Source organism: Nicotiana tomentosiformis, chromosome 1, assembly GCF_000390325.3.
Source record: "Nicotiana tomentosiformis chromosome 1, ASM39032v3, whole genome shotgun sequence".
In the NCBI taxonomy this organism is placed as follows: domain Eukaryota; kingdom Viridiplantae; phylum Streptophyta; class Magnoliopsida; order Solanales; family Solanaceae; genus Nicotiana; species Nicotiana tomentosiformis.
In genome coordinates this window covers 23,964,157-23,976,579 of record NC_090812.1, presented here as the reverse complement: position 1 = coordinate 23,976,579, position 12,423 = coordinate 23,964,157, and the positions used below count along the sequence as shown (strand labels likewise).

Below are 12,423 nucleotides of genomic sequence, written 5' to 3'. Positions count from 1 at the left end.
TGGAATAGAAACCTGGAAATATCAATAGAAGCACTATACAAATCCACATGCAACTGAAAATACCTCATGTTGAATGACTGACAGAATTTCATTTTTCAGTCCATCCACAGTCAAAGAATCAAATTCGGAATCAGTGAAGTGCTTGCTAAAATCTCGTAATGTTGCCCGAAGAACATTTCTATGATAAACACCCGGAAGGAGCAACCTACGTAAGAAAACAGAAGATACAAATGGAGAAATCTGATCCTGCAGTAATTACAGAAAGAGGCGATTAACTCCTTTGGTAATATTTAGAGAAGAATATATTTCACCAAAAGTTTGATGTGAATATGCAATTAAATACACGGTTTTGCCTGTCTGACAAGAGAACCGAAAAAGAATGATTTTAAGCAAAGTATATTTCAACTACTTCAGCAATGATTCACACAACGTAATAACATGGCCTATGCCGTCTAAGCTAGAAGTTTTAGAAATTTGAGACTTTCATATTAGGGCTACACAATAATTTTCCATCTCATGAGAAGTCAATTTCACTCCACTTAGTTAGCATCTTCAAACTCCTCAGGTGGTTTATTTAATAATCCTGTACACAAAAGGAAAGAAAAAAAAGTAGTAACAATTTTATGCCCAAGGTTTCCATTTTGGAACCTAAATCGGAAAGGGCAATATCCAATAACATGCACTATTGGAATATCTAAGGAGTATGCTGCAGTACCAACTATACTACATCTTCTTACAGATAGTATAACCTCAACTTTGAACCAATGACATGATTAAGAGTTCATGGAATTTAGAATGTGGCAAGCAAATTCTTCCCAATTCACTGATAACTTCTTCACCTAGGGTAAATAGTGTTATGGTACCATCTGCTGCAACATAAATGACAGACTTTTGCGAGAACTAGAGTTAAGTATATTTTTTGTAGGCAAATGTTTTGATAGTCTCAAGATGCAAGAGTCTATATATCACAAATTAGTCTGTCATTGTCTAGACTCGTCCAATGAGCTAATTATTCTAAAACTCATCCACTGAGTTATCCGTCGAAGTCAAAAGCAAGAATACTTCTTGATCAAGAAAGAAGATGCCTAGATTGTTTTTCAAGTCAGTTGCACTTCAAGAATTTACTAATCCGGAGCAAAAGTAGCCCAAGCTAAAAAGTACTTGAGTGGCAAAACTAGAATGACAGGTTTTCAACAAGCTTTAGTTTAGCACTTAATTTGTTTTTTTTAATTGGGTTAGTTTTGCTAGCTTATTCGAATAGATCATGAGATCACTCATTTGTATATGCTTAACTTAGGAATCAAAATATGTTCTCAACTTAGCAAAAAAAATTAAGGGGAGCAATTTCAGTGAAATATCATTTATGATCAAATCTCTTACTGAATCAATTACGCAAGAGCATGCAGAGGTCAGCATGAAAGCAGTTCTATAGCACCTCAAGAGAATCTTCAGGTTATACCAATATTAAAGTGAGCAGCTTACTCACTTGACTCATAAAAAGTAGTATTCCATTCACGCAAAAGTAAGCCTAATTGACTCATTAATACTCAAACAATACCACCAAGCCGGTTAGCAGCTGCAGAGCTGTCAACCGGTTTCACAAGATCCCTCTCCCCCCCTGCCCCAGGATAGCAGAAAAACTAAACAAAATAACAATCAAAAACTCAGAGATAAAAAGAGGGGTATAGGTTCTCTTCTTTTTAGTATATGGCTTGTACGCGGGGTTTCTCCCATTTATTAATAAATTATTTACCTTATCAAAAAAAAAAAAAAAAGGGGGGGGGGGGGAGAGGAAAATAGCTCACTAGCCATAATATTCATGCTTAATCTGACAGATCAATAACATTAATTGATGACATCAAGATACTGCCTTTAAAATTGAGCCGCAATGTTTATACAGGAAAAAAAAAATCCAAAAGAAGTTTTACCAAATTGGGGAGGAAAAGGCAAATGACTATGTAAACAAATGGAACATATCAACAAGGAGAAACAACAATAAATAGAAAAGATACTAAAACAGCATGTATAGAGTACCTTTGAAGATGACAAAACTGTGTGACAAAGCCAAAGTAGATCATCTGAAGAATTTTCAGAGCCTTGAAACAGCTGCTCAGCAACAAATGTATCCTGTAAAGAATAGCAATAAGCTAATTCCCTGACAAAAAAATTCAGACTATTAGTTGCCCTCGAGACAAGATACAGAGTATATAAATCCAAACAAAGAATAAATACAAAACTTAAGTTAACCTTTGCAGCTAAATCACCAATACAGTCTAAATTGCCAAAAACATTGAAAGCAGCAGAAAATGAAAAGGAACCAGCATGTGTCTTTATTAACGCCAAAGAAACTATGAATGCATAAAAGATGATAATCCTAAGAGAAAAAGTAGAAACTATAATCGCTTCAGCAACTGATCCTTCTCCTCCCAACAGCCCCATCCCAAAAAACTCGGCTCTTTTAAGCAAAACTAATAAGCACTCTTCGCACATAAAATCTAATGAAATGGTGAGAGACACAAAATCAACACAAGGCTGAACACTATTTCTTCCTAAGGAATCCATAAAACTGCTCAACTGATGACAATCTCCTCAACTACTGAAGACACCCAATCATCTACCAGTCAAAACATAATCCTCTACAAAAGACACCCAATCATCTACCCGTCAAGATGTATAGTGATACCATGCTAAGAAAGTTATAAAATACTATTTCACACCAGGCATCATAAAACTTACTCTTTCCTACTTTGACAAAACAACTCCTTCATGACCAATCCATTTTCGCTGAGTATCCACAGCTTATTTGGAGTAAGTTTTACATCAATGACTTCACCCTGAGGCTAGCCAAAAAACAGTAATCAAACATAACTTGCAATAACGATTCCCAAAATAATGAATACTTAGATTAATCAAGATATCTAAAGCAAGCTGCTCTTTGTCAAAAAAAGAACCTACAAAAAACTGTTACCTCTACCAATGAGATGCTTTTTGTGGAAGGATCCAGTAACAAGTTAATTCTATCCCCAGGACTGAAATAAAGGCTATACAAAGAGATCATCGCTGTGCCAACTTCCTTAAGTAACCCAAAGAAATAAGTCAAAGTTAAAGTTAAAGTAATAGGCATACAAAGGGCAAAAAGTGAAAATCCAACAATTGAGCACATAGCAAATCAATCAAAATCCTTATCAAAAAATAAAAACAAGTCAATCAAAACCACTGTGACCATACTGAACAATCTGCATTCGAAACATCCAATTTTGAGAAGCTAAAAAGAGGGGAAAACACTAAAGAAAACTTACAAGAAACAAGAATCAGGCCTAGTCATGATGAGCAAGTACAAACCTAATAAGTCATTGGGCTGGTTGATGACGTTATGAAAGGTGAGAATGCCAAAGAAATCAGCTCGAACGTATCGGAACAAATTCCATTTATAGGTGGTGGGAGCCACCTCTAAGCCATATGGTCCATCTAAATCCTCTATCACCCAGTGATCATCTAGCCAAGACCATTTAATTTCCTTTAAAAACCATCACACAACTAATGAGAAACAGGTGTAGCATTTCTAACACCCTTCGCGTGTAATCCATTTCTAAGGTTTACATGTGGACTGGTTTTTCTTTTTATGCTGCCTTTTACTATTGCTATTTTTTTATTATTATAACTACTATTATTATTTCTGCAAGTAGAGAGAGGGGGGGCTCAACAGGAATAGGCCTCGAGTAGGAGGAGAGAGATAAAGCTCAACAAGCTAATGAGTAGGCCTGGAGCAATATTAGTGGCTCGATGGGTTGAATTGAGAAAGAGAGAGAAGTCCAGAGCAGCTCTATGGATTGAGTTGAGAGAGAAAAACATAGAGCAACAGCACATGAATATTGGAAAGCACTGTGCAAACGGCCTCACCAAAGATTGGCTTTGATACCATTTAAAAGAATCTGAGAATTCAACCCAAAACCTTAAGACAATGGGTGGAGTAGCCAAAGACCATTTAAACTCCTTTGGAAACCCACAACCAATGAGGGACAAATGTAGCAATCTCCAACAACTACCATCTAATTTCAAGCTACTTGTTACTTGGCAGTAAAACTAAGCAAATATAGAGCTCATGACGACTACCAAATAATTTCACATTGACAAAAGGTTACATCAGGTATTAACTGCAAGAAAACTAGGTAATATTTTATTAACTACCATTGGAAATGATGGAACTCCTCTAAATTCATCTACATCTGTTAAAAGCTCAAGGAAACAAGATACATGTTTTGGTATTATGCTAGAAGACACCTAAATACTTTTTCGCATATGATATTGCAATTTACAAAAGGAGCTGCTATTTTTGGCTAAATGAAAATATGTGTGGTGCATGAGCAATCTCATCACTGTAACCAAGCATGAGTTCCTGAGAGTCGGACGGTTTACAGAGATCAAGATCAGGCATCCAGTCCAAAAGGCATGTCATGTTCATTGAAGTCCGTATGTACTTCCAGATAAGTCCTTTCCGTTCCCCGAAAGGGACGCCTTTTGTTTGAATTCATTCTCTATTCCATTGCTTGTTTTTCTTTAAATCCCTTTCGGTCTAACTTTGTTCCAAAATAAGGCAAAGAAAAGACGGCAAGACCGATTTACAAGGTCCTCGTTTGAAGCGAGCTGATATATATATATTCAAAAGGCACTCAGCCTCGGCAAAGGAATCGAGTCGATCCCGACTGGCCATGATGGCCGATGCTTTGAAATCAAAAACTTTGGAAGAAGGAAATCAAATGGAAGTGTCTACAAGGGCAAAATTAAGTTGAAAGGGTTAAGTCCAACGCGACTAACCGTCATGGCAAAATGTGAAAAGTTAAAGGTTCCCCGATGCTCTGAAATTGAAAACTTTGGAAGAAATAAGTCAAAAGTGAAATGCCTACAAAGGCAAAATAAAGTTGAAAAAGGTTAAGTCCCACGCGACCAACCAACATGGCAAAGTTTGAAAAAGCCAAAGGTTCTCCGGGGTCAGAAATGCAGTTGGTATTCAGGAAACAATCAGTTGCAGTTGAAATCAACAAGAAAATGGGCCGCGATCAAGAGACTGAAACACTCAAGACCACAAAACCAACCACTGTTTTAAACTGACAATTGTTCTTTGTTGAAAAAGAGGAAGCGCACAATGCAGGAAAAACAACCTCGCAAAAAGCAGGTGCCACTGAAAGGAAATCGCGTGGAGATGACAATATAGCTACAAGAAACTAACTTAAAAAATGAATGAACATTGTGTGGCCAAAAGGGTGACTATGCACCAAATCAGAGCAAAGATGCTGAAAAGAATTGAAGGCAGGCCCCCCTACAACCCAAGAAGTAAATATGAACAATTTCGGTTTCCACGAGAAAAAGAAAAATAACATCAAGTGCACAAATCACAATATCGTCTTCTTGTTTAGTTACCAAGCACATATCTGATGTAAGTTGGAGGTTATTGCAGAATTATACGTGCTATGAGATTCGCCAAATAAGGAAATGACAAGCACAAAGCAATAAGGCAAATATAAGACAGGAAAAATGAGTGTACTCTTTGCAACATATTTTTCCCGACATATCTACACTACTACGCAGAATGTACCCAACTGATACAAAAGAAAGTACAAAGAAAAATGAAAATCTACAGAAAGACATGAATAAACTAGGAATGGACTTACCGAATCATCTTTTCGTAGTACTGCCAGAGGAATTGCATCAGGATTGTTGTGGTCGTTTCCCACCCATATCCTTACAAAACTGGAGCCTACATGCAAAATGAAGTAAAGAAAACCTTACATAAATCTGAAAGCATTGCCAGGAACCCTTTGTAATAATGAAAATAATGGAGTGACTGTTCCAAATAAATATGAAATAGCATCATGTTCGCAATTTGGAATGAAAGGACCTTATCCTTTAAACAGCTTCCTGTTCCTCTCCCTCCAAATTCTCCACGTTATAGCACATAAACAGGTTGAAAATATTTCTTGGAAAATTTGCTGACAATGTAAAGAAAAGGACCAAATTTTTCTTGTATGTGCTTTTTGGAAGGAAAGGAAGGTCTAAAATAAGAAAAAATTGACCTCCCTTCAAGAACCCTGAAAGTTGTGCAAGGCTTAGTTGGGAGTGAAGTCTGCTAGTGGGAAGGTTTTGGCACTTCTCACATAGCTTGCTTACTTATCAAACACACAAAAAGGAGCAAAGTTAAGTTTCCTACACCTCATTTTGCTTTCTTTACAATCAAATATACCTAAAGGAGTATTCACACATAAATGGATACCGGCAGATCGTCAGTACATTTATTCTTAAACCTCACAGTAATGACCACAAATTAACATATTCTTTGATAAGTCATCCAAAATAAAACCCTGCTCCGTTGAGTATGTACAGTAATGTTTTCTTACTAAATGTAGTCTATAACATGTCTTCCCATAGATTGACACCACGGATGGGACGTGAGACACATCCCCCTACGCCCTTGCCCAAAAAAGAAAAATTTGATCGTATTTTGGGGGCACCGGGAAGGCTCCCCCCCCCCACAACAACTGAATCGAAGACAGACACAGTATTGTCAAGATAGAACTTATGGGCAATGAGACGCACGCCTTAGTGCTTTGCTTACACTAAAGCGCGGCCTAAGTGATTGGGCTTCTCTGAGTTTCAGGGCTTATGCACGCCTCAAATGAATCTTTGGCAACACTGGACAGACAAAATCCAAATGCTTAGGCAAGAATGTTCACAAGAGCAACTGAATAATAAGTTCAAGTAGAAAAAATAATGGAAATGCAAAAGAAGGTATAAATTGCCTGCAGATGGTGAAGCACTCAAAGAATGGCTGAAAATTCTGGAATGATTTGAAAGGTCCCACACACGTAAGCTCCCATCAGAGTGAAGCACAAATAAAAGCTTTTTCTGGTGGAACTCAGATATTACTAGATCCTGCACTGCTGCAATCGACCTGCCCCTGGAAATTAGAGACAAGGTAGGGGGGGGGGGGAGGGAACCAGAGTGCATAAGACAACTGATAAACGGTAAGAAATAGAAAATCATAGTCAAAATATGTAGTGTAGAAAAATATAGTCATTAGCCGGATTGAGCTCACTTCTCTTGGGGTTTTTTTTTGGGTGGGGGTTGGGGTGGGTTCCACATGCTTCATATGAATGGGCATCAAATGCTGTTTTTCAAGTAAAGCCATTAGTTTTGGTATGTGAAGTTCTAGAAATCATCAAAAGCCAAAGCATTGATTTACAGCATCTCTTGCTACCCACCTGGAGATATTTTAGTTCCTCTCTAACTTTGTCTCACCTATTGCTCCAACACACTTTTTGCCCAATATATGAGAGGGAGGACTGATAACTTTAAGGAATAGAGTTATGTTATCGAATCAATTAAACTATGTTGTCTTACTTCGCTAATTGAATACTAAGCCCTATAGTTTGAGTGAAAATAGTAGTAGGGCCCATGTTACTTACTTGCTTATGATTTAATTGTACAAGTAGTTTTTATAATTGATTTTTTGCTAATTTTAGAGTTATTTAGGTTAAATATTGATTGGAATTCCAAGAAATTTATGTTTTTACAGTTTGTTTGTAGTTGCAAGCCATAATTGAAAACTTCAGTTGAAGCTGAAGCATTCAAAGAGCTCAAGAGTTGCAATTTCCAGCAAGTAGCTGCAGCCTAAGCCCTTGAAGCTGCAGTACAAGACGAGAAGGCCATGTCTAACTACATTTCCTGATATGAAATAGCATTAGCCGGATTGAGCTCACTTCTCTTGGGGTTTTTTTTTGGGTGGGGGTTGGGGTGGGTTCCACATGCTTCATATGAATGGGCATCAAATGCTGTTTTTCAAGTAAAGCCATTAGTTTTGGTATGTGAAGTTCTAGAAATCATCAAAAGCCAAAGCATTGATTTACAGCATCTCTTGCTACCCACCTGGAGATATTTTAGTTCCTCTCTAACTTTGTCTCACCTATTGCTCCAACACACTTTTTGCCCAATATATGAGAGGGAGGACTGATAACTTTAAGGAATAGAGTTATGTTATCGAATCAATTAAACTATGTTGTCTTACTTCGCTAATTGAATACTAAGCCCTATAGTTTGAGTGAAAATAGTAGTAGGGCCCATGTTACTTACTTGCTTATGATTTAATTGTACAAGTAGTTTTTATAATTGATTTTTTGCTAATTTTAGAGTTATTTAGGTTAAATATTGATTGGAATTCCAAGAAATTTATGTTTTTACAGTTTGTTTGTAGTTGCAAGCCATAATTGAAAACTTCAGTTGAAGCTGAAGCATTCAAAGAGCTCAAGAGTTGCAATTTCCAGCAAGTAGCTGCAGCCTAAGCCCTTGAAGCTGCAGTACAAGACGAGAAGGCCATGTCTAACTACATTTCCTGATATGAAATAGTAAATACCTTGACAAAACGCCCCACAAACGACCAAGACCACCATCATCACGCAGCTCCTGCACAAAGCCTATCAACTTACAAAGTGTCAGCACGGACAGGAGAAAAGAGATGAGATCAAAGCGTAAGTGCAACAAGATTGTAAAAAGTAAAACATCTAGCTGCCACTCCTATGTTAAAGTAACCGTAGTGACAAGATAAAAGGACAAGAGAATCCATATTTCAAAACATAAAGTACAGCCAAAATGCAAAAGTTCCAGAGCCAAAAACACATTCAAAAAACATAAAATGAAAATTGAAGGGAAAATGTACAAGGATAACCTGGAGCTCGGTGGTCAAGGATGCCAAGCTGGAAGCATCCAACAGATCCATCACTTCTTCCAACTACCATCAATTCTGCTATTCCTGCCACTGCTGTTGTTGCTCCTTGATGAGGATGGGTCAGAGTGTTGAACTCAACAAAGTCGTCGGATTGCAAACGGGAGCTAGATACATAATTGGAGATGTTTTCAAGTCTAATAAGATAAGCAACCCCAGATACTGTCATGGCATGAAGCAGATACGGTCTGACAGAAGAAAACGTCATCTGCAAGAACCAAGAGAGCATCAACAATTGTTAAAGATCCATGAAAATCTTTGCCAACCATTAAAACAAACAAGACTATTATCAGCACAAAGCCAGCAAAAAATGGCATACTTCATTTTTGCAGATCAGCGCAAATGGAAAAAGTTCTTCTGGGAATACAATTTGCAATCCAGTTTTGGGGAACTCCTTATAACCACAGAACTCCATTATTTCCAGCACATTTGGCTGACTTCTGCAAATTTTCCTGTAGCAGCAAAATTCAGCAGTTATAGTTAGTCTGTGCAAGAAGAATACCAGGGTCATCAAACCAATATGCTACAGCGAACACATCAAGGAAGAAAACAAGTAAAATAACAACCAGACAAGACGGATATGTGAGAAGAATAAAATGAGATGTTCTTAACTCCTACTACAAAAGCAGGCAAAGCTCAAGCACAATTGGGGGCTGATCAGATAGAAGCTCCATCACTATTTATTTTTCTTATAACACTATTTAATAATTCAATTTTTTTATCTTCTTAACACAAGGATGAAGGAACTAACTAACATCCCTCACCCAGGAAAATGAAAAGAAAACTCCACATACAACAATTTTGCAGAGGAGTCATACTCATCCATGCTAATGTATCTCTGGAAAATTAATAACTGAATTTTTCAATCATCAAGTTTATCTGAGGTCTAAGGTCTATCCCCCGGTTGACATAGCTCATGTCACACAAGACAGGTCCTCTAGCGTTTTTTAATATGTTAGATCCTCAAAGACTGCGTATGATAGACCCTTGTGGTCCGGCCCTTCCCCGGACCCCGCGCATAGCTGGAGCTTATTGCATCGGGCTGCCCTTTAGGTCCTCAAACGCAAACAAAACTTTTATCCCTCCTCTCTATCCATGTTGGAAACCCACTGTGCATCAGGCTAGGCTCAAAATACACCAATTGGATCACACAAATATGAGTTCCAATTACAAGTATGAAAGAAATTTCTTCGAATAAGCTAAAACAAGATTGACTGTTTCACCATTCAAGAAATACAATCACTGGTCTTTTTAACATCACACACACACACCACCTCAATAGACACTCAAAACTGCACAATTGCATGCACATGACATGCATAAATTAATTTATATTTTAACAACATACGGGCTCCAATATTTCAATCCACACACAAAAGGGCGCACCTGCATACATATGAATTGCATAAATCACTTGACACACTTAATATTTTAAACCCACTCCGGAAGGTACACTTATGTGCAAAATAAATAAACTACATTAGGAAAGAATGCACACATTCAATTATTCCAACCCACACTCAAAAGGGTAAACTTGTAATCATATTAGTAAGGTAAGATGAAGAGCAAAAGGAGTGTACCAAGTGAAATAAGCGGGAGGATTCCCAATGATGGAGCAAGAACCGACATCTCTTGTGAAAGGAGTTGGAGCAGAAGCGGAAGTAGAAGTAGAAGAAGCGAGGGAGAGTTGAACGAACTTGACCGAATCGCTGCCAATAATGGGAACTTCCATACCTGCTAAACGCGACCTACTTCCCATTGTTGCTGTGAAGCATACGAAATTGATAAATGGGGTTTTGGGATATTGATATAACCGTATCAATTCTTGGGTTGAAGAGAATAGGGCGGTGAGAACTGAAAAGTGCCACAGGAGACTGACGGGGGGGTTTTGGTACTGGGTTTTAGTGGAACGCCGGAGGAGGGAAATTTTAGGGGAAATTTACTTTAATAGGAAATCATTTGCAATCCTTCGGTTCATAGGAAAAGAAAAATAATCCCGCATACGATGTGATTTTTTTTTTATTTTGAAATATCATCATCACTGTCTACAATGTGAATTATTTAATTTCGTGTTTGGATAAAATTTTATTTCCGGTATGAGTAATTTTGGATTAGTTATACTATAATTTTGATATTAATTTAATATCATAATTAATGGAGTATGAAATGATAATATTGAAATTAATTATTTTGGTAAAAAAATAATAATCAAATGACATAAACCGATCTTCATAACTCTTCACTCAAAGTCTTTTAAGAAGACCAAGGTTATAAATTGAAATAAAAAATTTCTTCAAGTTTATCTACTGTAAAATCAAATATATATTTTTTCTTATTTTATATATCCTATTTTCAATCCGATGAACCAAATATCTTTATTAAAATAATTTTATTATTATATATGTTTGCAATAAATTCTTTGGTGATACAACAATAAATTGCAACAACAATATAAATATGAAAAAACATAATTTTATTGATAAAACAATGTGAGTACAAATCTGTTTGTCCCTTTATTCTTCCCTCTGATTTGTTATTCGTAATTCGAGGGCCTTAGCGACGTATTTCTCGAATGTAAGATGATATGCATTTTCTTGATGTATTTAATGATCAAGAAGTATGTAGCAGCACTCCATTTGAATCTTGAATGTTGCAAGAACTTTGAGCAAAACATATTTGACGTATTTTTTATCTCTTAATGAATATTCCAAGAGTTTATGAAATTTCGGAGATCGTATATTTGATCTCTTTGATTAAGAGGGAGAACAAGAAGAGAGCGGTGTTTGGTCAACCTAAGATCAAGTGGGGAGCCTCGACAGAGGACAAAGCTAAGGCTCTAGTGAGAAGTTGTTGGATATGGCTCTGAGCACGCAATTTTTGCCCTGCATAAAGGCGCTCCTTAAGTCCCAAAATAGTTTTCTAATTATTTATTTTTAAGATTTATAGAATTGTTAAAGATTTTTCTTTATTTTGTTGTTTGCATGTTTATGGCATTTACTTGCATTTTTAGAGGCATTTTAAATCATGAAAAAAGTCAAAAATAATTTATCTTTCATCTTTTATATTTTTCGACTTTAATTGAATTTTTAGCATCTAGTTGCATATTTATTGCATTGCTAAAATATAAAATACCAAAAATACTTTAGACATTTCTTGCATGATGTTTTGAAATGTTAATTAAGGATTAGGTAAATTAAATTGAATAGGTTAAAATTGGATTTAATTAGAGTTTGAGTTTGAAGTGGTTAATTTTGCAAAAGAGCCTAATAAAGAAGAAAAAGGGATTATATTGGCTTGCATTTTGTTGGATTGGGCCAAACAAGTTGTGGCAGACCAATACCCATGCAAGGTTCAAATTTGCCCAGCCCAGACCCATATGAATCCGGTCCAGTCCCACCCCAAGACCAAACGACGTCGTTTCAGACCTAACCAATCGCAACCCTTCATTTCCTATGATCCAACGGTTGTGAACTCACTTCCTTGCCCATTAAAATTGTCCTAACCCGACCCCCAAACCCTAGAGACCCCTCATTCTCTCATCTCTCTCAAAACTCTCTAACCCTAGACGCCTACTATCCCCAAATCCATCTTTGACCGGCTGCCAAGCTCCAAACAACCTCAAAATTTTACCCTACAATCCTCATCTTCCC

General features: G+C 36.9%; 1 protein-coding gene across 3 annotated transcripts in view; it reads right to left on the bottom strand.

Annotated features, from left to right (window-relative positions):
• Nucleotides 1–10,721, bottom strand: part of LOC104098484 (nuclear pore complex protein NUP160) — a 33,938-nt gene extending 23,217 nt beyond the window's left edge. Inside the window, exons 1-10 of one of the 3 annotated variants that reach the window (XM_009605233.3) lie at nt 10,354–10,721; nt 9,093–9,225; nt 8,717–8,981; nt 8,405–8,465; nt 6,795–6,952; nt 5,670–5,755; nt 2,969–3,073; nt 2,737–2,840; nt 2,035–2,155; nt 64–246 (exon numbers count right to left, since the gene is read on the bottom strand). In XM_009605233.3, the coding sequence (XP_009603528.1) occupies nt 64–246; nt 2,035–2,155; nt 2,737–2,840; nt 2,969–3,073; nt 5,670–5,755; nt 6,795–6,952; nt 8,405–8,465; nt 8,717–8,981; nt 9,093–9,225; nt 10,354–10,532 (1,395 nt within the window). In that variant the 5' untranslated portion in view covers nt 10,533–10,721. The remainder of the gene's footprint in view (nt 1–63; nt 247–2,034; nt 2,156–2,736; nt 2,841–2,968; nt 3,074–5,669; nt 5,756–6,794; nt 6,953–8,404; nt 8,466–8,716; nt 8,982–9,092; nt 9,226–10,353) is intronic. The other 2 variants (XM_009605231.3, XM_009605232.4) reach the window with 2 other exon arrangements.
• Nucleotides 10,722–12,423: the final 1,702 nt, after the last annotated feature.